This window comes from Nomascus leucogenys, chromosome 2 (assembly GCF_006542625.1).
Source record: "Nomascus leucogenys isolate Asia chromosome 2, Asia_NLE_v1, whole genome shotgun sequence".
Lineage (NCBI taxonomy): Eukaryota > Metazoa > Chordata > Mammalia > Primates > Hylobatidae > Nomascus > Nomascus leucogenys.
In genome coordinates this window covers 2426925-2454189 of record NC_044382.1, presented here as the reverse complement: position 1 = coordinate 2454189, position 27265 = coordinate 2426925, and the positions used below count along the sequence as shown (strand labels likewise).

Here is a 27265-nt window from a genome sequence, read left to right as displayed (position 1 = left end):
TTCTGCGTCCCGAAAATTCCAGGGGCCGCCAGCCACCATGGGCTCTGTCCTGAGGTGCCAAGCAGGACATCCCTGCCCGACATCCTTGTCCTCCCGCACCGCACACGCGTTAACGGCTGTGGCGTGTCCACCCCAGCACACACTGGCCCGCCCTCAGGGCCAGGCTGGAAGTGTCGGGCGCTCGCCAGGCCAAAGCGCAATTCTGTTGCCTTCCAGGCCTTTTCGGCGCGGTCCCAGTCAGGATACGAGCCCTGTCGCCTCCTACTCCGTCTTCCGGACCCTCCCGATCCTCTCTCGTCAGCGATCGGGCGTCGCTCCCCTGGACTAACCTCCCTTGCCCCATCTTCAACTTTTCGCTGGTCTGCATCTTCCTGCGCCTTAGTGCAAGGCAGAGACCTAGTTCTAAAGCGAACGGAACGGAACCGATTCTGTAAGTTGTGATGCGCGCGCTGAGGTCCGCGTGGAGGGGTCTCTGGGAAAGGTAGTTTCCGCGCCTAAAGCGCCGGGGGCGGGGCCCTGTTCCCGCAGGCGCAAGGCAGCACTGTCGCCGCCGATTGTCCCTCTGGGAAGTGGAGTCTGGCAGGCGGAACTGCAGCAGCCCTGAGACTTGTGGGAATTCGGCCCAAGGGTTCCCAGGGCAACGCACAAGCGCAGTTCAGCTCCCGGCTGCAGACTCCAGCTCATTGTGTTCTGACTGCGATGTGGCGCTTGCGATCTCTCGCCGCCGGCAGAGGCTCCTCGAAGAGCGACACGGGGGTGACCAGGCACGGTGGTCAGAGCCGCAGAGGGAGAGCAGGAGCGGTCGTGAGGTCGTCTGGGGAGAAGGGCGGAGGCAAAGCCGAGGAGGTGCGGGTTGTGGTCCATTCTGGAGGACGCTGATCGAATGCCCCAAACTTCCCGGAATATATGTCTGAGATTTGATCCCAAACAGAGAAAGGCAGGACGGCCAGGGGTGGTCATCCTGGGCTTAGGGTCGAGTCTGTGAGTGCCTGTGGAGGAGATGGAGCCAGGACCTCTGGCATGTGTCTTGGAGCGGACTCCGAGAAGCCCAGGGTTTCCGCTCAGGCGATAGATACACGCCTGGCGTGGTTCCGAGTCCTGCGCCAGGAACTCGCCAAGGCCGGAGGCAGCCGCTGCGCAGCCCCTGCGGCAGCCCCCGAGGGACCTGGCGAAGCGGCAGGGGCGGGACGGGGTTGTGTGCGATTAGGGTTCCTAACCCTTCCCTCTCCCCTCCCGCCCAACTCACACAAACGCCGCTTCTGCCCACCCGTGACTCCAGGCCACCCAAACTGGGCCCCAGAGAGTGAGAACCCTGAGGCCAGAGAAGGGTTTGCCTGAAAGGCTTCGACAGTGAAGAGCCAGCCTTCTTAGCCTCCTTTTTGAGGAGGAAGAAGACTACCCTCCTTTTCCTCTTCTCCTGTCACTCCCAGATAAGGCAGCTGTTCCAAAGCCGCAGAGGGAGAGCGGAGCGGTCTTCCAATCCAATCGAACCCAGACACTGCCCTCAGTTGCCTCTCCCCAGCGCTCCCACCTTTTCGGGTACGTCCTGGTGGGTTCTGGAGCTGAGTAACTTGTTAAAGAGATAATTATCGGCCGGGTGCGGCAGCTCACGCCTGTAATCCCAGCACTTTGGGAGGCCGAGGCGAGGCGATCACCTGAGGTCAGGAGTTCGAGACCAGCCTGACCAACATGGTGAAATTCCGGTCTCTACTAAAAATATAAAAATTAGCCAGGCGTGGTGGCAGGTGCGTGTAATCCCAGCTACTCAGGAGACCGGGGCAGGAGAATCGCTTGAACCTGGAAGGCGGAGGTTGCAGTGAGCCAAGATCATGCCACTGCACTCCAGCCTAGGTGACAGAGCGAGACTCCATCTCAAAAAAAAAAAAAAAGAATTCTCTTGAGATCACCCAGTGAGGCTGAAGGGAAAGACCAGAGGGTTGGTGGAAGGTGTGAGAACTGGGCCTGGAGCAGGCTTTCTGCAAGGAAAAGTCCATGTATAGTATCCTCTGAAGCAGGAGAGGGAATGGGGAGCAAACAGGAACCAAAACACTCACTGCTTGGGGTACTGGAGGCCTCCCAGGATGTGAATGCTCACTGCCTCGCTCTGGACTGCTGTATGAGAGCTTTTGACCCAGTCCTCTCCTAATAGCAGGTGTGTGGACCCTTCTAGCCTGAGGAGTCCTGCGGGTGTGAAGCTCCACACCTGCCTCCATACACTTTGCCTGTCCCTAAGAGGGCTCATCGGAGAAGAAAGAATGGCTGTCAGCCACCTGCCAACCATGGTCCAGGTGAGTGGGGGTTTCTTCCCCCTAAATTGCTTTCTGGATTTGAAGAGTGTGGCATGTTTCCTTCCTCAGATGGGGAGCTTTTCTCCCAATCCAGTCCCACCCAGACACTGACCTCAGTTGCCTCTCCCCAACCAACTCCCCACACCCCCACCCCCGCCCGACGCCACCCCACATCCGGCTCATCCTGGTGGGTGTTGGAGCTGTATAACTTGCTAAAGGTCACATAAATGTCACAGCTGGGACTGGAACCCAGGTTCCTGTGAAATCAAAACCTGTACTCTTTTCACTAGCAAGTAAGATTAGGGATCTGAAGTGGTAAAAGCATGTATTAGTCCCTTTTTGCATTGCTCTAAATAAATATCTGAGGCTGGGTAATTGATAAGAAGTTTAACTGGCCCACGGTTCTGTAGGCTGTACAGGAAGCATGGTGTCAGCATCTACTTCTGATGAGGCCTTTAAAAGCTTCCAATCATGGCAGAAGGTGAAGGGGGAGCAGGTGCATCACACGGTGAGAGAGGGAGCTGGAGAGAGAAGTGGGAGGTCCTAGACTCTTAAACAACTGGATCTCATGTGAACCAACTGAGCGAGAATTCACTCATCACCAAGAGGACGGCACTAAGCCATTCACGGGGGATCTACCCCCATATTCCAACGCCTCCCACCAGGCCCCACTTCCAACATTGGAGGTCACATTTCAACAGGAGATTTGGAAGGGACATACATCCAAACTATATCGGCAGTTTCTCACACAGAGCTCAAAGAAGGGCATTGTGGGAACACTTTTTTGGGGAGGTGTAATTTACTAGACTCTTTTTCTTTTATGACATTTGGCTTTTTTACCAATGAAATAATTCAAAAGACTATGCTTCCAGAAAGTCCTATAAATTCCTAAAACATTTTGAGCAGTCCTAGCATCTTTAGAATAAGAATACGGGCCAGACATGGTGGCTCATGCCTGTAATCCCAGCACTTTGGGAGGCTGAGGTGGGCGGATCACAAGGTCAGGAGATCGAGACCATCCTGGCTAACATGGTGAAACCCCGTCTCTACTAAAAATACAAAAAAAAATTATCCAGGCGTGGTGATGGGCGCTTGTAGTCCCAGCTACTCGGGAGGCTGAGGCAGGAGAATGGCATGAACCCGGGAGGAGGAGCTTGCAGTGAGCCAAGATCACGCCACTGCACTCCAGCCTGGGCAACAGAGCCAGACTCCATCTCAAAAAAAAAAATAAAAAAGAATATGGACTGTGCTTTGAAGGAGACAGCATTCATTTGGGCATATACATTCTGATACATTTGGTTAAATTGTTCTAATTCCTTCACATTTAAACCTCCCCAAGGACTGGAATGTGTGACAGGAATCACTGGAAAGGATGACCAGCTAGGTGGGAGCGCCATGTTCAACATTGCATGGCTCACCGGCTGTTCCCCTCTTCCTCTTGGCTTCTGACTTGTCACTTAGGACCCTTCTCATACACCACTTTTTCTGCAAAACCTGTCTCCACCCACAGTGCCAGTCTGCTGTGATATTTTCCTTCCCTAACCTTTTCCTCAAAGTCACTGTCGGTGTCATACAATTTATCTTGTGTTTATAGGCTGCCTTGATTTGGTTGCTGTTCAGCAGACATATGTTAGGGCTGTAAAATGTGCCAGGAATTATGATCTGGACTACAAATACAAAGTGAACGATCAATGGTCCCTGACAAACTGGTTCATGGCTTCCATCCAAGTGTTCCTTGACTGCCTGCCATGGGCCAAGTCTCTGGGTGCAGGTAACAGAAACCTAATTCAGACTGCCTCAGGCAGAAGCAGGCACTTACTGGAAAGATATGGAGGTGTTCCCCCAAATGCAAAGGCAAAGACACAGCTGGATGTTGACTATGGAAGTGGGGTCTACAATAACCTCAGAGTCCTTTCTCTTGGACCTTTGGTTCCTTCTCTGGGCTTCTGCTTACCTCTTCTTTCTCAGTGAACACCAGCTCCCTTAACTTCTCAGCCAACTGGGAAGACAAGAGCTGTAATAGCTACTGGATTTTACATGCTAGGTTAGGTTTCGGCTACACCTGTGTGTCAGGACAGAGAGACTTTCCTCTGTGACCCCATCACAGAGTTTCTAAGAAAGGGACTAGTTCTAATCAGAAGGAACAAGTTTCCTATTGTGCAGAATGACCGGTTCCATGGGACCCATGTGTGTGTGTGCACATGTGCACACGTGTGCATGTGTGTGTGTGTGTTGAGGGTGTGTGTCACAGGGTGTGTGTGGGGGTATTTGTGTGTGGGTGTGTTCGGGTGTGTGTGTGCTTGCATGTGTGCGTGTGTGTCGTGTGTGTGTTGAGGGTCTGGGGGGATATGTAGGGATGTGTCTTTGTGAGTTTGTGTGTATGTGTCTCTGTGTTTGTGTGTGTGTCTCTGTGTGTGTATTTGTATGTGGGGGGTATGGGTATGTGTTGTGTGTATGTGCATGTGCACTTGTGTGGTGTGTGTCTTGTCTGTGTATGTTTGTGTTTATGTGTGTTTGTATAGATATGGGTTGTGTGTGTGTGTCTCTGTGTCTGTGTGTGCTTCTGTGTGTGAGTTTATGTATGTTTGTGAGGGGTATGGATATGGGTGTGTGTATGCTTGTGTGTGTATGTGAATGTTGTGGGGTGTGTGTTGTGTGTGTGTGTGTGGAGGGATATGGGTGTGTATGCTTGTGTGTATGCATCTGTGTGGGGGGTGTGGGTATGGGTCTGTATGTGTTTGTATATAGGTGTATGTGTGTGTCTGTGTATGCTTGTGTGTGTGTGTCTCTGTATGTGGGGGGTGTGGGTATGGGTGTGTGTTTGTGTGTATGTGGAAGGGTATGGGTGTGTGTGCTTGTGTGTGTGTGTCTCTGGGGGGGGTGTGGGTATGGGTCTGTGTGTTTGTATATAGGTGTATGTGTGTGTCTGTGCTTGTGTGTGTGTGTCTGTGTGTGGGGGGTGTGGCTATGGGTGTGTGTGTGTATTGAGGGTGGGGAGGTACACCCTGAAGAAAGCAGGAGTTGCTGGGCAGCCACAGATGGGTGTCGAGTACATGGGCCGTGTACCAGATGCGGGGAAGGCCAAGAGATGTAGAGACAGACAGTCCACATCTTGGAGTTAACAGTCCAGCGGGGGAGACTGAAAGTAAACCAAACATCACAAGAAAATGGGACAGTGTCTTGATGGGCCCTCATAGGCGACTGTAGGAGCCATCAGGGAAGGCTGCGCTGAGCGAGCGGTGTTGAGAGAGCGGTGTCTGTGCTGAGACCTGCGTAGGATTTGGTCCCCTGGGGTGAGGGGAGAGGCGGGGCTAGGCGGTTTGAGGGAGATGGAGAGAATGTTCTGGGCTAGATGAATGGCAAGTTGGAAGTCCCAGTGCTGAGGAAGCCTATCTTCGCCACCATATATGTTTCTTCAGAGTGGAGAGCAATGTCTAGTCCAAGGCTAGGCCCCTAGGAGACCCTGAAGCGTGATTAACTTGTCACAGAACGCCAGCTCCCTGTGTGCCAGCAGTCCTGTAAATCTCCACAAGCTTCTAGGGGCTGCCAGTCTCTTTTCCAGAGAACCATGTGCAGGGGTAGCCCCTGGTCAAGGAGAATGAATTTGCTGTTGCAGGAATCGGTGACCTTCAAGGATGTGGCTGTACTCTTCACCCAGGAAGAGTGGGGGCAGCTGAGCCCAGCCCAGAGGGCCCTGTACAGGGACGTGATGCTGGAGAACTACAGCAACCTGGTCTCACTGGGTAAGTGGGACCCCTGCAAGGTGTCTCTTCACTTTTGGGGATCTCTTTGGGACCCTTACATTGACACCATATAGAAGAGTCGGTTGGACCAATTGAGGACGCTGTCTTCAAGGGTGCCATTAATACTTACCTGTCCTTGGTGTCCTGGGCACAGGCCTCTTTTGGAGTCTACTGCGGATGCCTCAAAAGTGACTAGGGTCAAATGCTTTCTTTCTGGCAAGGAGAGGAACACGGGAACAGATTGTGTCAGGCCTGAGTCGTCATCTCCTCCCGCTGGGAACACACCTGACCCTGGGCTTTCCTATCAAGTCCCATTTTCCAGCAAGCTCTGAGGACCAGGCTTTGTCTTTGCAGTGATTTTTATCTCTTGTATAAACAGATGTGGTTCATTTTTGTCTCCCTTTAAAAACAGGACTCTTAGGACCCAAACCAGATATGTTTTCCCAGCTAGAAAAAAGGGAAGTGTGGATGCCCGAGGACACCCCTGGAGGCTTCTGTCTGGGTAAGAATCATGTGTGTGGGAGACACCGGGAGGAGCCCTGCTGGGTAGGGAAGGCTCCGTAGGGAAGGCTCCGTAGGGAAGGCAGGGAGGCTCGCAAATGCACCGGCCTGAGGATTGAGAAAGAGCCTATTTCACATTCGTTCACCTGAATACCTTGTTGCTACATTTGTTCCAGCCGGCACTGCCAACATGTAGCAGGCCTGGACCCTCCCCACAATGATTTTTCTTCTCTGCCTGTTTGGCATAGATTAGTAGAGTCTCTGGTCTAGAAAAGACTCAACTTCATCTGGGCAGTTCTCCCCACACCCCCATTCATGGGTGTCCTGTTCAGCATCTGACAGTGCAGTCTCTGCCTGCCCTTCTGTCATGAGGAGCCACAGCATGGCGGCTTCTGGTCTTAAGAGCCAGGTATCATGTGCCTGCTAGGTCTCTCCTCTAGCTACACATTGCACTTTTCTTCAGCTACCTCCATATGTGTTTGTCCACGTGGGTTATTTATCTTCTACGTTTTGCTGGCCATCGTCTTTGACTGCAAGTGCCATGGAGACCAGGTTTATTGTATATTTTGCTGTGTTGCTCATACCTATCACAGTGCTTGGCACCTAGTAAGTGGCACAGACTTGTTGCCTGGGGATACAAAAGGCATGACAGTTTGGTGATGGTTACTTGTCTTGAGAAGCTCATTGTATCTGGTGGCTTACGGGCAGTGGTGTGTTTTTCTCCCTTAATCCCCAGTATTCTAGAGAGCTTAGTGCCTTATCCAAGCACTGTAGCGTTTCACTATCAGGTAGCATTTTGCAGGCTGTGAAGTATTTTTATAAACTTTTTCTTACAGATTTTTCACAGTAACCCAGTGCAGTAGGCAGGAATTTATATCCTACAATAAATAACTGTGTACCTGGAATATCTAGAACCCAATTTGTTATGGAAATTAAATATCTTTTTTTTTTTTTTGAGACGGAGCCTCGCTGTGTCGCCCAGGCTGGACCGCAGTGGCGCAATCTCAGTTCACTGCAACCTCCGCCTCTTGGGTTCGAGCGATTCTCCTACCTCAGCTTCCCGAGTAGCTGGGACTACAGGCGTGTGCCATCATGCCTGGCTAATTTTTGTATTTCTAGTAGAGACAGGGTTTCACCATGTTGACCAGCATGTTCTCGAATTCCTGATCTTAAGTGATCCACCCGCCTCAGCCTCCCAGAGTGCTGGGATTACACCCATGAGCCACCTCACCTGGCTAGAAATTAAATATCTTAACTCTAAAACTCAGTTGTCAACAAAAAATTTTTAATATATCCAATAATATTCTGAATAGTCTATGAATTGTATATTCCATTACCAAACTAAAGCATTTTAAATATTTTATTCTGTATTATACAAATAGTCTTATAATAAAAATGGAGGCAATTAAAAGAAATTCATCCATAGTTCTACCACCTTGGCATCACTGTTTTTACCTAAATCATTCAATCATCCATTCACTCATGATTCATGGAGTCTAATTCTTCATTGCACCCTTGAGAGAGGAGTATGGAGGTGAAGAGGACTTTTGTGCCTACAGAGATTTCATAGTCAGGTGTGGGTGATGACATGAAGGTACAGCCAACCACAGTTCAGTGCCTCTGGGCCCCTCCTCACACTCTGTTCCCGCAGGCATGATTTCTGAGTTTTGTGGAGATGTGGCACCGAGGCTGGTTTGTGAAGGGTGATTAGCAGTTAGCCAGTCAGACGTCAAAGAAGACTTAATTTATGTCTCAAGAAAGTTCTATAGCTTTCCCATTTCCTATTAAAATTTTCTATGTAGATATAACTTATGTAAATTTTCATATATGTTTTATATAAATTATTCTGTGAATTTATATAATTTATATTTAAAAATAAATAGTAAATTTACATAATGTATAATTTATATAAATTATATGTACACAAATTTTTTTTTTGGAGACACAATCTCCTTCTGTTACCCAGGCTGGAGTGCAGTGGTGTAATCACGGCTCACTGCAACCTTGAACCTCTTGGGCTCAAGTGATTATCTTGCCTCAGGCTCCTAAATAGCTGAGACTATAGCTGCTTGCCACTGCCTGGCTAATTTTTATTTATTTTTTACTTTTTATTTTATTTGAGTTGGAGTCTCACTCTGTCACCCAGGCTGGAGTGCAGTGGTGCAGTCTCAGCTAACTGCAACCTCCGTTCTCCCGCGTTCAAGCGATTCTCCTGCCTCTGCCTCCCAAGTAGCTGGGATTACAGGCGGCTGCCACCTCGCCCAGCTAATTTTTTGTATTTTTACTAGAGATGAGGTTTTGTCATGTTGGCTAGGCTGTTCTCAAACTCGTGACCTCTGGTGATCCGCCCCCGTCAGCCTCCGAAAGTGCTGGGATTACAGGCGTGAGCCACTGTGCCTGGTCTTTTTTTTTTAGTATTTTGCCCAGGCTGATCTCAAACTCTGGACTTCAATCCTCCTGCCTCAGCCTCCTAATAAAGTTGTATTTTTAAAAAATAGATCTCCTATTTTGTTTTTTGTCCACTGGGAATTTCTGCTGTAATGAAGTGCTAGTCATTTTCAAATAGCTAGTATTGTCACTTGTCAGTTCCTAATTCATAGTTACTTCCTAATTCATATTCATTCTCAAAATATTTGTTGGATTCATTTTTAGTTTTTTTCTCTTATTTCTGTTTCATTTCTTTTGTTCATTTGTTTGTTTGTTTGTTGTTTTTTGAGACGGAGTCTCATTCTGTCACCAGGCTGGAGTGCAGTGGCACAATCTCGGTTCACCGCAATCTCCGCCTCCCGGGTTCAAGCGATTCTTTTGCCTCAGCCTCCCAAGTAGCTGAGATTACAGATGTGCACCAACATGCCCAGCTGATTTTTGTATTTTTAGTAGAGATGGGGTTTTACCATGTTGGCCAGGATGGTCTTGATCTCTTGACCTCGAGATCTGCCCACCTCAGCCTCCCAAAGTGCTGGGATTGCAGGCATAAGCCACCACGCCTGGCCTCTGTTTCATTTCTTAATGACTGGCTAAGACATCAAAGACCGTAGAGAGCCATGATAATAGGTTTTAAGGAATTGGATCTAGTAATTTTCCATTGTTGCACTAATTAGTCATGGTTTAGAATGCACACTTTTTTTGTGTGTGGAGACAAGGTCTCACTATGTTGCCCAGGCTGGTCTTGAACTCCTGGGCTCAAGTGATTCGCCAGCCTCAGCCTCCCAAAGTTCTGGGATTACAGGTGTGAGCCACCGTACCTGGCTGACATTTATTTTTAATCATAATAAGAAAAAGTCCTTGGTAAATAGCTTCCCTTCTTAGTTTTTCTATTCTCTGTGCCATGAGCCAGGGGAAGGGGAGAAAGCTGACATTTGAGCACCTGTGGGTCAGCACCGTGCTGAGAGATTTGGGGGGATTTGTGTTAGCTGCCCCTTTTCATCCTTGCAACCTGTGAGGCAAGGATGACTGACTCCACTTCGCAGAAAATGGAGCCTCAACTGCTGAATTAATTTGGACTGATGTAATGCTGCTATTAGGAGGCAAGTCAGGGTTAGCATGAAGCCAGCAGGAGACTTGCCCGACCCTTCAAATGTTGCACTTTCTTCCCTTCTCCAAAATAGTTTTAATTACGTATAAATTGTTCACTCACTAAACGTAAAGGAAACTGATTCCTTAATTGAGGAGTTGCTAATACCTTTTATAATTTCTTCCTTATTTATTAATCTGTTGAGGTTTATTTTTGCTACATCAATTGTACATTTTATTCTTTAGCTTTATCTTTTTTGAGTTATAAAATGTATTAGATTACAACTATGTATTATCTATTATTTTAATATTGTATATTGTGTCCTCTTATTTCCAATTTTATCTGAACTTTTTTCTCTTAAATTTGCTTGGAATTTCTTTTAAAGAACCATTTCTTTCTTTTTTTTGAGACAGAGTTTCGCTCTTGTCGCCCAGGCTGGAGTGCAGTGGCGTGATCTCGGCTCACTACAACCTCTGCCTACCAGGTTCAAGCGATTTTCCTGCCTCAGCCTCCAGAATAGCTGGGACTACTAGCGCCTGCCACCACACCCGGCTAATTTTTGTATTTTTAGGAGAGATGGGGTTTCACCATGTTGGCCAAGATGCTCTTGATCTCCTGAACTTTTGATCCGCCCACCTCGGCCTCCCAAAGTGCTGGGATTACAGGCATGAGCCACTGCACCCGGCCTTAAACAACTGTTTCTTATTTATTGCTCTTAAATGTAATTTCTACACACACCATTACCATTTCTTTGTTTCACTATAAAATAAATTTATTTTGAATATTGTACATCATGTATACACAAAATAATACGTAGTTTTTTGTTTGTTTTTTTTTTTTGAGACGGAGTCTCGCTCTGTCACCCAGGCTGGAGTGCAGTGGCACAATCTCGGCTCACTGCAAGCTCCGCCTCCCGGGTTCATGCCATTCTCCTGCCTCAGCCTCTCCGAGTAGCTGGGACTACAGGCGCCCGCCACCACGCCCGGCTAATTTTTTTTGTATTTTTGGTAGAGACGGGGTTTCACCGTGGTCTCGATCTTCTGACCTCGTGATCCGCCCGCCTCAGCCTCCCAAAGTGCTGGGATTACAAGCGCGAGCCACCGCGCCCGGCCAATACATGGTATTTTTGAACAGTTTAAAGAACGATAAGGAAGAAAGGCCCATGGCTCACCATCCAGCTTGGATACTGGAGCGCTGCAGCACTTTTGAAGTCCACTGTGCCTCTCTTTGTGTTTTCTTTCTCTTACAACAAAGAGAGCTACTAGCTTGAATTTTACACCAGCATCTCCTGTGCTTCTCTTTGTGGGTTTGCCACATACGTCTATAGATCTAAGCAATATTTGCTTGCCGTTACGTGCTTTAAAACTTAATGTATAGGTACTTTACTGTAGAAACCTTTCTACAACTGGCTTTTTTCAGATCCGTGTTGAGGCACGTAGCTCTAGGTCATTTCTGAAATTGCACTTTTCCTTCAGTGATATACCTTACTTTATCCAGTCTCCTGCTGCTGGCTGTGTAAGCTGTTTCCAGACTTTTTACTATTATGGATAATGCTGACCTGAATATTCTTGTATATGTTTCCTTGTATAATGGACCTTGTTTGGGAGTTTCTTTGCGTGTATTCATAGATGTAGAGGTACTGGATTTAAGGGTATATGCTCCTTCAACTTTACTAGATATTCCCAGATCATCAAATTAGTTCTTCCAAATTATACTAACAGTTGATGCAAATTCCTGTTACTTAACATCCCTGCCCAAATTTGAAACTATCAGAGTTTTTGAAAATTCTGTTAGTCTTATTCCTGAGAAATGGTATCTTGTGGTTTTTATTTATGTTTCCTTCATTACTAGTGAGGTTGAACATCTTTTCATATATTTATTGATTATTTACTTTCTATGACTTAGACACTTCTATTCTTTGCCTATTTTTCTATGAGTTTCTTTTTGTATTCATTCATAGGAGCTCTGTCTGTATTTAGGAATCTCTACTTTATCAGTTCGTATGAATGTCCATTATCTTCTCCAGTCTATAGCCTACCGTGTCTCTTTCTTTATGAACAGAAGTTCTTATCTGATGAAGTAAAATATATCAGTTTTTGTCTTTATGATCTTTATTCTTAGTGCTTTCGATGTCCTGTTTAAATCATCTTTTCTACCTTTTGATCCAGGAGGGAAGGACTTTGTCTTGTTTGCTCTTGTATCTTCGGCAATACTAGGTCTCAGTATGTATTTGTTGAATAAGTTAATTTCTAATAATATTTACCTTTTTCTTTTTTTTCTGTGTAAATGTTGTCAAAAGTTTGACTTTTATTAGACTTTTAAATGAATAAACATGTGACTTTGCTGATCCTTTCTGTTTTTATTTTATTAATTTTTGTTCTTCACTGTTTCCTTCAACTTTTTTGGAGTTTATTATGTTTTTTCCCCCTTTTCTTTATTTTAAGCATTTATTTTTAATTGAAGTAATACAGGCATTTAATGAAACTCTATGAGGTTTGTAGCGAACGATGGTAGCTCTTTCCCCCCACTTCCCCATTTTCCCCTCTCTAGAAGTAGCCACTCCCTCTTCCTTTAGCTGATTATTTGATATATTTGCTTCCATTTCTCCAAGTGACATGTTTGTGTTGCTACCTCTTGACTTTTCAGTTTTAGACATTATGTATTGAATTCTTTCTATATGAAGTGAGGCTTAAACTCAGCCCCTGCCCCTTCAATGACTTAAACTCACCCCCTGCCCCTTCAATGACTCCTGCTTGTTGGATTTCCATTCGCTGTCCTCCCAGTTGTAGTGTAGCTTTGACTTGGTCAATAGTCAGTGTTTACGTTCTTAAACACTAGTCATAACTGAGCTGTGTCGGAAATTATGACCACTTTTGCTTTCCTAAGCAATGTATTCCTAGAGTTCATTGGTTCTTAGTTTAGCTTATATTGATCATTAATTTGATCTCATTACTTCTCTCATTGTCTTCATCTTTTCTAGAGCCTTCTGACCTCCATTCTAGAAGGCTTGGCCTTCTGCATCTGGTGCCCAGCTGGCATCCTGAGAATCCCCTTCTATCCTTGGCCGTTCACTACGCTGTTCACTGTGTCTCGTGTCTTCTTTTGTGGTTTGCTGTCTCCTTTTGGTGGCATACGTCTGTTTGTAGCTTCCCCAGGAAGAATGCAAGGAAGTACATATTTTCTACCCTAGCCTGTCTGTAGATGTCTCTTTTACTCCCTGACACTTTATGGATCATTCGACTGGATAGAATTCAGCACTGGAAATCATTTTCCTTCAGAAATTTGACATTACTCCATTGTTTTCTGGACCTCAGGCTGCTGTTAAGAAATCCAAAATCACTCTGTTTCTTAATCATTTGTAATCTGTTTTTCCTCTCTGAAAACTTGGAAGATTTTCTCATTTACTCCAGTGATCTTAAATTTCCCAGTGATGTTCCCTACTGTGGTTCTATTTTTATCCACCGAGCATTGGTGAGCCTTTGGCTGAGCATTTAGTGAAACTTTCCATCTAAAATTCCTGCCCAACCAGGCATGTTGGCTCACACCTTTAATCCCAGCACTTTGGGAGGCCGAGGCAGGTGAATCACTTGAAGTCAGGAGTTCGAGACCAGCCTGGCTGACGTGGCAAAACCCCATCTCTATTAAAAATACAAAAATTAGCCGGGTGTGGTGGTGGGAGCCTGTAATCTCAGCTACTCGGAAGGCTGAGGCACAAGAATCGCTTGAACCCAGGAGGCAGTGGTTGCAGTGAGCTGAGATTTCACCACTGCACTTCAGCCTGGCTGGAGTGCCAGGCTGGACAACAGCTGGGCAACAGAGTGAAACTGTGTCTTAAAAAATAAAAATAAATAAGTAAAATAAAATTCCTGCCCATTGGCTCTAGGACATTTTCTCTATGATTGTTTGATTTCCACCTTCAGTTTTTTTCTTTTTCTCTTTGTGGAATACTTGATACTAATAATGGACACCCTAGACTGGTCTTCTCATTTTCTTATTATCAAAATTCTCAGCTTTTATGCACTTTTGTGTATGTGCTTTTTGACAGGTTTCCTTTTTGACTTTGTCTTCCAACTCTTCTACTGAGATTTTTAAAATAATTCTTACTCAGCTTCATCAAATTGCAATTACATGGAATGAAATTCACCAATTTGAAGTGTAAAATTTGATCAGTTTTGACAAATTTATACAATTTGTAGCCATCACCGAATCAAGGAAAATAACATTTTTCTTATCTCCCAAAGTTCTGTCTTACTCCTTGGCCGTTAATTCCCTCCCCTGCCCACAGCCCCTGGCAGCGACTAACCTACTTGCTGCCGCTGCGAGTGCCCATCTCCGGGATTTCACGTGAATGGAGTTGCCCAGCGCGTGCTCTTTCTGCCTGGCTTCTTCACTGGCATGATGTCTTTGACGTTCAACTCTGTTGTTTCACATGTCAGCAGTTCCTTGCCATTGCTGAGTAGCCTCCCACTGTATGGATGTACCACGGTTTGCTCATCCATTCATCACTAGTGAGGATTTGAGTTGCTTTCAGTTTTGGGCTAAAGCCACCATGAACATTCTTGTGTAAGTTTTTGTGGATAGTTTACATGGTTTTTTTGTGGGCATATGTTCTCATTAGGGTAATTGCCTAGGAGTAGGATTGCTGATTGTACACTAAGTGTGTGTTTGACTCTGTAATAAACTGTGAAACTATTTTCAAAGCAAGCATTCCATTCTGTATTCCCACAGCCATGTATATGGGATCTATCTGGTTGCTTCTTATTGCACTGGTTAGGACCTCCCGCACAAAGTTGAGTAGCAGCTATAGTGGGGTGGCCTTGCCTTCTTCCCTATCTTAGTGGGAAAGCATTCAGCCTTTCACCATTAGTATGATGTTAGCAGTAGGCTTTTTGTAGATGCTCTTTATTAGGTTGAGGAAGTTTACGCCTATTTCTGGTTTGATGTGAGAGTTTTATCACAAATAGATACTAAATTTTTGTCAAATGTTTTTCTCAAACCTTACGATGATGCTGTGGTTGATAAAATGAATTACATTGGTTTTTAAGGACCAAGTCAAAGTTGTATTACTGGGATAAACACAACTTAGTCTTGACTTACTATCCTTTTTAAGTATTGCTGAATTGAATTTGTGAACGTTTTGTTAAAGAGTTTGCATTGATATTCATGAGTGATATTAGTCTATAGTTTCCTTTCCTTGTAACATCTCTGTCTCTGGTCTTACAGTAACGTTAGTCTCACAAAATGAACTGGGAAATTTCTCCTTCTGTTTTCTGGGAAAATTTGTGTCAAAATGCTGTTATTTCTTTATTGAATATTTGACAGAACCAGTGAAGTCTTCTGTGCCAGGAGCAGAAGACTTGTGGGACAGTTTTAAACTGCAAATTCAGTTTCTGTGGCTTTCTTCTCTTTGGTGGCTCACAGATTGCAGCCACGGCCTTCCCAAACCCTGATCTCTGTCCCCTCAATTTATTGAGACCCCTGGGCCCTGTTTTGCTCCTGTGCCATGACCTGGAGTCTGCCTCCAGGGACTAAACTGGGGGATCCATAGGTCTTACCTGGCTTGTTTCCCTTCTCTCAGGGACCACTGTCCTCCACCACCATTTGTCATTTACCTCAAAACAGTCATTTCATACTTTTTTCTGGTTTTCTAATTGTTTACAAAAGGAACTCTCTATTTTGTTTTTGAATTCTCTAATCATTTTTAATTTCCAACAACTCTTGTTTCTCTGAATATTGCCTTTTTCAAAAATAAGCTCTTATTCCTGTTTTACAGTTAAAATATCTTACATTTAAAGATAATGGTTTTCAAAGACATTTTCTTCTCCCCTCATTGGGTCTGTTTTCTCTAGTTTTCTGTTTGATGATTTTGGTATTTCTTTCTTGTGAGAAGCTTTCCTCAGCTAGCTAGTAATCCCTCATCGCCTACCCAGTTAGACAGTGGGAAGACTAACGTCCTTTTTGGAAGTTCTGGGTAAGTGGGGCTTCAGTCTTCCTCACAGTTCTCCGGCCCCAGGCATCTTCAGTTCAGAGCAACTTTGTTTTGCTCTCCTGAAAAGAAAAAATAAAGCTTCCAGTCTTTTGTCACGTTGAGAAAGGGCAAATTCCCCAGTTCCCTTGAGTTGGGAAGAGGATCTGGGCACCTACGGGCAGGGTAAACTGACCTTAAACCAGTCTGTATTTTATTTATTTATTTTTGTTTGAGACGGAGTTTCGCTGTCGCCCAGGCTAGAGTGCAGTGGCACGATCTCGGCTCACTGCAAGCTCTGCCTCCTGGGTTCACACCATTCTCCTGCCTCAGCCTCCTGTATAGCTGGGACTACAGGCGCCCGCCATGATGCCTGGCTAATTTTTTGTATTTTTTGTTTGTTTGTTTGCTTTTTGAGACCGAGTCTCACTCTGTTACCAAGCTGGAGTGCAGTGGTGCAATCTCGGCTCACTGCAAGCTCCGCCTCCCCAGTTCAAGTGATTTTCCTGCCTCAGCCTCCCGAGTAGCTGGGACTACAGGTGCTCACCACCACGCTCAGATAATTTTTGTGTTTTTAGTAGAGACAGGGTTTCACCGTGTTGGCCAGGATGGTCTCGATCTCTTGACCTCATGATTCGCCTGCCTCGGCCTCCCAAAGTGCTGGGATTACAGGCGTGAGCCACTGCGCCTGGCCCAGTCTTTCTTGTTTTATTCATCCTAACTTCCACTTCCAGATGAAATTGATGGGACCAATTCTTCAAACTTGGGTGATTGAGGAGTGAATTGGTCTAGCGTTTGGTCCCTCCCTGGGTGTGACCTCTTGACTACATTATATAGGAGGCTTGGAACTTGCATGCCACTTCAAACCCTACATTAAGGATTTTAAAACCATCTCTTTTTTTTTGAGACAAAGTCTCGTTCAGTCGCCCAGGCTGGAGTGCAGCGGCACGGTCTCGGCTCACTGCAAGCTCCACCTCCCAGGTTTAGGACATTCTCCTGCCTCAGCCTCCCGAGTAGCTGGGACTACAGGCGCCCGCCACCAAGCCCAGCTAATTTTTTGTATTTTTAGTAGAGACGGGGTTTCACCGTATTGGCCAGGATGGTCTCAATCTCCTGACCTCCAATGCAGGTAGGGGTATGGCTCCTTAGTTTAGCCTACCCTGAGGTGACCTGGGACCCAGTGAATGTGCCTGAGTTGCTTACACCAGAGTGCTCTTTTGTAGTGCAGGCTAAATCACTGCCAGTAAGACCAGTCTTACTGAACTGGATTAATTCACACCTCAATTTTCAGTGTGGTCAAACCAGGATGCATTTGACTCCTCTCTTGGTAAACTTTTTTTGAAGATGAGTGTTATCATTATCAAATATTTAAAAAGTCAAATAATTACCCTCAAAAAATATTTTGTCATGTATTCTCATATGTGGATGATGCATTTTTAATCTCAATCAATAAAAGGTTTTAATAGATGTTGGTATCCAATAGCTGATAGAAAAGAAAGCTAGAAATTGGTGTTTTTATTGATTATTTTTGAAAGCCATCTCCTAGATTTTTTAAAGCAAACTTTTTTTGAAGTTTATACAGAAACTGTTTTCTGTATACATCTTTATACTAAAAGTACATAGTATAAATGTACATAAATGTCCAACTCAGTGAATTTTTACTGTTTAAATATATGTGTGTAGTCAGCACTCATATCAAGAAATATAACACTACCAGCACCCCTTGTAACCACCCAGTCCCCTTGCAGTTTCTTTTGTCGTAAAGGTAACAACTACTCTGGCAATAGATTTGTTTTGCCTGTTTTTAAACTTTAAATCATACAGTATGTACTCTTTCGTGTCTGGCTTCTTGCTTTCAACAGTATGTCTGAGATTCCTCCTTGTTGTCACTTGGAACAATAGTTGGTTCATTCTCATTGCTGTATAATGTTTTGCCATATAAACGTGTCATTATTTGTACATTTTACTGTTGCTAGACATCTGGTTTATTTCCGTTACGAATAGTACCATTATGAACATTTCTTGTGCAACTTTTAGAAAACATAGGTACGCATTTTCCTTGATTAAATAGCTAGGAGTACTATGATTATGCATACGCAAACTTTAACAGACATAGCCAAATAGTTTTCCGAAGTGGTTATACTAATTTATACTCCTACCAGCGAAATGCAGGGTTTCCATATCAACTCTTATACGCTTAGTATTATAGTTAAAAAATGTTTTCTACCATTCTAGAGGATGTATGGTTATAACTGAAGTTGATCTTCTTACTTTTAGAATTTCAGTACCCTCTTTTTTAAAGTATCTATACATCTTTGCCCCACTTTCTATTTTGTTGTCTGATCTTTTGTTACTGGCTCATAGGGCTGTATATTTGAAATGCAGAATCCTGTCATATATATGCCAATATTGTTTCCCACTCTGGATAATGATGTCATCTGATAAATAGAAATTCTGAATTTTGAGATACCTGAATTCATCAGAGGTCTTTTTTTTTCTTTTTCTGCTTATGGTTAACGCTTGTTGTGTTCTATTTAGGACATCTTAAGCCCATGAAAATCTGTGTTTTCCTATAGTAGCTCTAGTATTTTGTCTTAAATACTTAGGTCTACAGTCCATATGGAAGATTGATTACTCATTATTTTCTATAGGGGTATCCAGTTGACCCAGGATCATTTGCTGAAAAGACGGTCTTTTCCCCCATTGTACTGCACTGTCACCTTTGTCATATATGAGGTGACTGCATGTACGTGGGTTGATTCTGGGTTCTATAATCTGTTCCATTGGTCTCTTTGTGTACAGATTTGTTTCTGGACTCTATTCTCTTTCATTCTTTCTATCTAATCTTGTGCCAACACAACATTGCTTTATTTACTCTAGCATTATAATAAACCTTACACTTGCTGATGTAAATTCTCCAGTTTTGTCCTTTTCTTTTAGAATTTTAGAATTGGCTATTCAATTTTCACAAAATTCCTGCTGGAATTTTGATAAGAATTGGTCTGAAAGTGTATATTAATGGGGTACAATTGAGAATTTGAGGTCAAATGTGTTTATGAGTTGTTGAGATCATTTCCTTTTTTTTTGAGACGGAGTCTCACTCTGTCGCCCAGGCTGGAGTGCAGTGGCGCAATCTCGGCTCACTGCAAGCTCCACCTCCTGAGTTCATGCCATTCTGCTGCCTCAGCTTCCCGAGTAGCTGGGACTACAGGCGCCCGCCACCACACTTAATTTTTTGTATTTTTAGTAGAGACGGGGTTTCACCATGTTAGTCAGGATGGTCTCGATCTCCTGACCTCGTGATCTGCCCTCCTCAGCCTCCCAAAGTGCTGGGATTACAGGCATGAGCCACCGTGCCTGGCCCCTTTTTTTTCTTTTTGTTTTTGTTTCTTTTCTTTCATTGTCTTTCTTTTTTTTTTTTTTTTTTTTTTTTTTTTTTTTTTTTTTTTTTTTTTTTGAGACAAGTTCTTGCTCTGTTGCCCAGGCTGGAGTGCAGTGGTGTGATCATAGTTCATGGCAACCTTGAACTCCTGGGCTCATGGCGATCCTCCCACCTCAGCCTCCTGAGTAGCTGGGACTACAGGAACATGTCACAATGCCTGGCTGATTGTTAAAATTTTTTGTAGAGATGAGGTTTCACCATATTGCCCAGGCAGGTCTTGGACTCCTAGACTCAAGGGGTCCTCCTGCCTTGGCCTCCCAAAGCACTGGGATTACAAGCATTAGCCACTATGTCCAGCCCATTCCTTTTCTTTTTCTTTTTTTTTTTTTTGAAACGTAGTTTTGCTCTTGTTGCTGGAGTGCAATGGAACAATCTTGGCTCACTGCAACTTCCACCTCCCGGGTTCAAGCGATTCTCCTGCCTCAGCCTCCCGAGTAGTTGGGATTACAGGCATGTGCCACCACGCTCGGCTAATTTTGTATTTTTAGTAGAGACGGGGTTTCACCTTGGTCAGACTGGTCGCAAACTCCTGACCTCAGGTGATCCACGCACCTTGGCCTCCCAAAGTTCTGGGATTACGGGCATGAGCCATCACACCTGGCCAGCCCATTCCCTTTCTTAATGGTTTGATTTCTGAGTCATTGAGGGTGCCATATGAACATTTTTCACTATGATTATTGATTTATCTATTTTTCCTTTTTATTCTATTTTTACTTTATACATTTTTAAAGTTATGTTGTGTGCATACAAATGAAAATTTGTTGTATGTTCCTGGAGAATTGATCCTTTTGTCTATGTAAAATACCTTAAAGTCTATTTTCTCAAATACTCTGTGATTTGTCTGATATTAGTATGGATTAGCGCCTTTCTTTTGTATGATATATCCTTTTTAATTATTTTATTATTTCAGTGTCTACATTTTTGGTATTTCTTTTCTAAATGATACTCAATTATGTCTATTTGTTTATCCAGAGTCTCACAATCTTTTTTTTTTTTTTTTTTTTTTGAGATGGAGTCTCACTCTATCGCCAGGCTGCGGTGCAGTGGCATGATCTCAGCTCACTGCAACCTCCGCCTCCTGGGTTCAAGCAATTCTTCTGTCTCAGCCTCCCAAGTAGCTGGGATTACAGGTGCCCGCCACCACACCCAGCTAATTTTTGTATTTTTAGTAGAGACAGGGTTTCACCACGTTGGCGAGGATGGTCTCGATCTCTTGACCTCGTGATCTGCCCACCCCAGCCTCCCAAAGTGCTAGGATTACAGGCAAGAGCCACCACACCTGGGCCACAATCTTAGTTTTTAAAAATAACTTAGGTAAGTTACTATGTATGGGATTTCATATCTACTATCCTATTATTTACTTTATATTTCACTTACTTGCTTTAAATTCCTTGTCCTTTTTTCCTTCCTTCTATTGGATTAAATACTTTTATTGTGCCATTTTCACTCTGTATTAGCTTGTTAATTAACCTTCTTTACTTAGTCTTTTATTGTTAATGCTAATAAATAAAACCAGCTTATTACTGTCCAAAATAAATTTTTACTTTTAATAATTCCCAGACAGTGGTACAGTTTTAAAAATTAACAGCGTTTTTGGCCAGACATGGTGGCTCACGCCTGTAATCCCAGCACTTTGGGAGGCCAAGGTGGGTGGATTGCCTGAGCTCAGGAGTTCGCAACCAGCCTGGGCAACACAGTGAAACCCTGTATCTACTAAAATACAAAAAAAAATTAGCCGGGCATGGCAGCGTGCGCCTGTAGTCCCAGCTACTCAGGAGGCTGAGGCAGGAGAATCACTTGAATCCGGGAGGCAGAGGTTGCAGTGAGCTGAGATCACCACTGCGCTCCAGCCTGGGCAACAGAGCGAGACTCTGTCTCCAAAAAAAAAAAAAAAAAATTAACAGCATTTTCTTCCTTCTACCTTTATTTTTGCTATGTATTTTAATTCCACATATATTTGCAATCCATTAAGACATTATAATTATTGTCTCATATAATCAATTGTATTTTTATTTATCCACATATTTAACTTTTCCATTGCTTTTCATGCCTTCTTACATTTTCGTATTTCCACCTAGAATTATTTTTCTTCTGCCTGGAAGACATCTGTGTTTCTTTTAATGTAGATCTGCTGGTGACACCATCTCTGTTTTTATTTGTATGGAAGTATCTACTTCATGTTTAATTTTTAGAGATATTTTCTCTGTGTGTTGAATTCTAGCTTGACAGTTGGTTCTTTCAACACTTCAGATGTTACTTCATTGTCTTCTGGGTTCCATTGTTTTCGTTAAGACACTGCCAGTCTTAGTTTTGCTTTTTCGAAGGTAGTGTATCATTTTTTTTTTTCAAGCAACTTTCAAGGTAATCTTCAGTTTTCAGTAGTGCCTGGGTGAGGGGCCTGGGGGAGGGGCCTGGGGGAGGGGCCTGGGGGAGGGGCCTGGGGGAGGGGCCTGGGGGGGAATTTTCTTTGTAATTACCTTGGAGTTTATAGCCCTTCTCAGAGTTCATTTTTCAACCTTTTTGTTTTTAACTAATGTTTAGTTATTTTAGCCATGTTTTACTATGGATATTTTCTGCTTATGTATTTTTGTAGCTCACTATTCCTCTCTTCTGCTATGTTTGATATCTTGTTAAAGACTCTATTGAATTCATAATTTTGGTTATTGTATTTCTCAGTTCTAGAATTTCCATTTGATTATTCGGTTCCAATTCTTTGTTGTAATTCTCATTCCTGTTTCCTTGAACATATTAATCACAGTTATTTTAAGATTCACATCTGATAACTCTGGTATCTGTGTTCTACGGTTCTTTTTCTATTGTCTGTTTTTCCCTCTTCATTCAATTTCTTAGCACAGCTGGCCTTTTTTTATTGCATCCCTGACACTATGTGTGAAGGAGAGCAGAGGCTCTAGATGTTGTTCTTCCAGAGAAGATTTAACTTCCCTGGTAGCAGCTAGAGTGCAAGCAAACCATCTTAGTCCAGCCAAGGCCTGTAATAGCTGGAGGTTGGTCACAATATTTGTAAAGCTATGTCAACTGCTCATTTGCCTGTACTGCTAGTTTTGTAGCCCTGCAGGAGTCCCAGCTGAGAGCTTCACATGTTTATTATGACGTCTCCTTGGAAGGTGGTTCTGTTGTACTAAAAGACTAGAAAATTCTGGATTTCTTCTTAACTTTAATCTTTTGCCTGTAAAGCTTAAGAATTCAATAAAATGTTTGAGTAACAAGCCACTGAGTATTGGGATCACCTCTCTATATGTTCATTCTCTCCCAAATATTAGACTATAAAGTCTGCCTGGGTGACATCTGATGCCTTCAGACAGATAACTTTTTTCAATTCAGATTTTCTAGTTGTTTTCTGCAGAAATGTTAGTCTGCCACAGGCTACTCTATTTGGGCTAGAAGTGGAAGTCAGTCCTTAACCTTTTGACATTTGGCAATAGCAATGTTTAACTTTGACCATTCTTTGTTTTGAACAAGGATATATTATTCTGAGCCCAGCAGGATTTTAGTCTTGAAATGTGCCTGTTTACCTTTCTTTTCCTAATGAGTAAAGAGGTTGTTTCTTTGATTCTAAAATGATACCAGGAGTGCCTTTTTGTAGAAGATTTTCTGGAGCAAGTGGGAAAAGGAGGTAATAAGGATGGCTTGTTCTTGATGGGATTTCTCGCGAATTCTGCATCGTCTGTGTTTGGAATCTAGTCCTTAGTTTTACATTTTACCCCTCTCCTGTTTACCCTGAGAATACTTGCCAGCAGTGCTTGCAGCTGCAGCGTTTATCCTGAGATAACTTTGCCACAAAATATCTCATGGCACATTTCCCTCCCATGGGTGTCACATTATTCATATGGGTTTGGAGACATTGCTTCCTCACAAGCAATAGGAGGTGCTTATTTTTTTAGTAGATATGAGTATTTCACACAGCCTTTACAGCAGCCTAGCTTTTTATTATTCATCTGAATGCTCAAATGAGCCTATATCTTGATTTTAGTATTTACTCCAGAGTCAAGGTTTTTTCCTACCAAGTGTTGACTGCTATTTTCAGTGGTTTCTTAAGGCCACATCTAGGTTGTTTTAAAAATCATCTCATTTGAATAGACAGGGTACTTTTCTTCTTGTCTGTTAGCATCATGTGGTCTTTATCAGGTTTTTCTTTTTTTTTTTTTTTTTTGAGGCTTAGAAAATCAGATAACTTCTCTATTATCACAAAGAAAATATGTGTTGTAGTCAGTTCTAACCCAGGCCTGTGACTTTTTTTTTTTTTTTTTGAGACAGAGTCTTGCTCTGTCACCCAGATTGGAGTGCAGTGGCATGATCTCGGCTCACTGCAAGCTCCGCCTCCCGGGTTCACACCATTCTCCTGCCTCAGCCTCCTGTGTAGCTGGGACTACATCTGCCCACCACAACACCCAGCTAATTTTTTGTATTTTTAGTAGAGATGGGGTTTCACCGTGTTAGCCAGGATGGTCTCGATCTCCTGACCTCGTGATCCACCCACCTTGGCCTCCCAAAGTGTTGGGATTACAGGCATGAGCCACCACACCCAGCTGCCTGTGACTTCTAAGATCCTGCTTCCAAGCTCTCCTGCCTCATACATTATCCATGAGATCAACCCCTGCTGTAGTCCCCTGTTCACCCCTCTTTTCTGTCCTTTCTTGTTGTTACTTCAGAAAATCTTCAAACTTGAAATCTTTCTGTTAGCATTATGAAGAGGCTCATCATCTTGCCCCATCCAAAGGTTTTACTAGGGTAAAACGGACATTTTTATTTTTAATGTCTTTCAGACTGGATGACTATGCCTGCCAGTAAGAAATCTACTCTCAAGGCAGAGATTCCTGAAGAAGAATTGGATCAATGGACAATAAAGGAAAGATTCAGTTGCAGTAGTCACTGGAAGTGTGCTAGCCTGCTGGACTGGCAATGTGGAGGCCAGGAGATCAGTTTGCAGCGAGTGGTACTCACTCACCCCAACACCCCATCACAGGAATGTGATGTATCTGGGAGCACTATGAGCTCATCTCTTCACAGTGCTCAGAGTCTGGGATTTCAACCTAGCAAAAATGCCTTTGAGTGCAGTGAGTGTGGAAAAGTCTTCTCTAAGAGTTCAACTCTTAATAAGCATCAGAAAATTCATACTGAAAAAAACACAAATCAGAAAATTCATATTAAGGAGAAAAGATATGAATGTAGAGAATGTGGGAAAGCCTTTCACCAGAGTACGCACCTTATCCATCACCAAAGAATTCACACTGGCGAGAAACCCTATGAATGTAAGGAATGTGGCAAGGCCTTCTCAGTGAGCTCCTCACTCACATACCATCAGAAAATTCATACTGGAGAGAAGCCTTTTGAATGCAACTTATGTGGAAAAGCTTTTATCCGAAATATACACCTTGCCCATCATCATAGAATACATACTGGAGAGAAACCTTTTAAATGTAACATTTGTGAAAAAGCCTTTGTGTGCAGGGCACATCTTACCAAACACCAGAATATCCACAGTGGAGAGAAACCCTATAAATGTAATGAATGTGGAAAAGCCTTTAATCAGAGTACAAGTTTTCTTCAGCATCAGAGAATTCACACTGGAGAGAAACCCTTTGAATGTAATGAATGCGGGAAGGCCTTCAGGGTGAACTCTTCCCTTACTGAACATCAGAGAATTCATACTGGAGAGAAACCTTATAAATGTAATGAATGTGGGAAAGCTTTCAGGGATAATTCATCCTTTGCACGACATCGGAAAATTCACACTGGAGAGAAACCTTACAGATGTGGCTTGTGTGAGAAAGCCTTTAGGGACCAATCAGCACTAGCCCAACATCAGAGAATTCATACTGGGGAAAAACCTTATACATGTAACATATGTGAAAAAGCCTTCAGTGACCATTCAGCCCTTACCCAACATAAGAGAATTCATACTAGAGAAAAACCTTACAAATGTAAAATCTGTGGGAAAGGCTTTATCCGAAGCACCCACCTGACTCAACATCAGAGGATTCACACAGGAGAGAAACCCTATAAATGTAATAAATGTGGGAAAGCTTTTAACCAGACTGCAAACCTCATTCAGCATCAGCGACATCATATTGATATGATATGAATGCAGTTTGTATGGAAGACCTTTGAGACTGGGCAGATTAATTATTGAATGTAAGATAATCCATTCTGGAGAATAACTATGAAAGCTTACAGCAAGATAGTTACTTTATTTACTGAGGGTCAGGTTTCACAGTGTCATGGGGTTTGGGCATTTAAGAATGGCAAACACTCGGCCAGGCATGGTGGCTCACACCTGTAATCCCAGCACTTTAGGAGGCCGAGGTGGGCGGATCACGAGGTCAGGAGATCAAGATCATCCTGGCTAACATGGTGAAACCTCGTCTCTACTAAAAATATAAAAAATTAGCTGGGCGTGGTGGCGGGCGCCTGTAGTCCCAGCTACTCGGGAGGCTGGGGCAGGAGAATGGCGTGAACCTGGGAGGCAGAGGTTGCAGTGAGCTGAGATCACACCACTGCACTCCAGCCTGAGTGACAGAGCGAGACTCCGTCTCAAAAAAGAAGAAGAATGGCAAACACTCCTCATTCTTTAATACTGCCTCAAATAGCAGTACTGTTTGATTCGTCTGAATTACCAAGTATCAGAACCAAAATAGAGCTTCATTAACAGCATTAAAATTGGTTTATCAAATTACATTTTGACTATTAGAGAAACTGAAATTGTAAAAATTAAAGTTGAAAAGCAAAGGAACAAAAAGGTAAAATGGCCTACAAGCATTTCACTCTACTAGATTCTCCTACATAAGAGAGTTGCCAGCTTTAATGGAAGCCTTAGTCCTCTCCTCACCCACACCACTGACACCCAGTATAGAGAAAGTGCATCACCCACACTTATTTAAATCACACTTCCTACCTTCTGCTTCAAACCATCGATTGTCAGATCTCTCTGGTCTGTGTGTCCACTGGCTTCATCCCTGTAGAATCCCTGTGAGATGATTTATTTGCCCCAAATGACCCTCTTCTGACTTAGCAACTCCTAACTGTCAGCATGGTGCCACCTGTCACTGCCCCTATGGGGAGTGTGGTGATCTGGTCTCAGACACAGTCCATGATGTTGAATATCACACCCAAATCCAGCCTTCAGAACTTGGTATCTCTGTCCAGAAGGCACAACTTGATCAAAATTCTTGAGTTATGCATTTCCTGCGGGCTTCAGCTTGACTGACCCTGCGATGGTACCTGAAGGAGGGGCTTTGCCTGTGCTGCCTTTACCCTCCAACTGTTCTGTACTTAGTGACTCTGCACATCAGTCAGGGACTTGCTCAGCTTCAGGTGCAATGATCCACCCACTTAAGTTGTAGTATTCCCAATCACCTCCATCTGTTGCTGCCCATTTCTCTATGTGCAATTGATATAAGAGGTGAAAGCCCCAAAGCCAGTTCTCAGAATGCTCTGACCCACTCTCTTCCCCCGGCTGGACAGTCCACTGTGTCCACTGCGTTAGAGTACATTTACTACTCCCAGGATAAACTGCTGCATCCTGGTCCTTCCCCTGCTTTTTCTAGGTTTCTGGAGGTAGTAATTCTATATTCATAGGAAAGCAGACAGCTTTGAATTTCTGCTTTTGCATTTGGAAATGGTCATTTCCTCTCCTGCATCTGGGCCTTCCACTATTTAAAGACTCATGCTGACAGTGGTGAGAAAAATGTTGAGTAATGAGTCAAGAAGTGGTCACTAGCACCATTGATATTCTCTGGCAAGGGCCATGTCCGTGTTCAAAAGTTTGAGTGGTACAGTAGTCCTGCAGGTGTA

The 27265-nt window shown here is 43.8% G+C and overlaps 1 protein-coding gene across 3 annotated transcripts; it reads left to right on the top strand.

Moving 5' to 3' along the window:
* Positions 1-653: 653 nt before the first annotated feature.
* On the top strand, positions 654-27265 carry ZNF454 (zinc finger protein 454). Of its 3 annotated transcripts, XM_012504695.2 has the most exons (5): positions 654-846; positions 2153-2288; positions 5905-6031; positions 6444-6533; positions 24238-27265. In XM_012504695.2, the coding sequence occupies exons 2-5, from the start codon at positions 2256-2258 to the stop codon at positions 25554-25556; spliced, it is 1569 nt and encodes a 522-aa protein (XP_012360149.1). In that variant the 5' UTR covers positions 654-846; positions 2153-2255; the 3' UTR covers positions 25557-27265. The 3 variants fall into 3 exon arrangements, with proteins under 3 accessions (XP_012360149.1, XP_030680614.1, XP_030680607.1); XM_030824754.1 differs by lacking the exon at positions 654-846 and having other exon boundaries at positions 1888-2288; XM_030824747.1 differs by lacking the exons at positions 654-846; positions 2153-2288 and having other exon boundaries at positions 5260-6031; positions 24238-25778.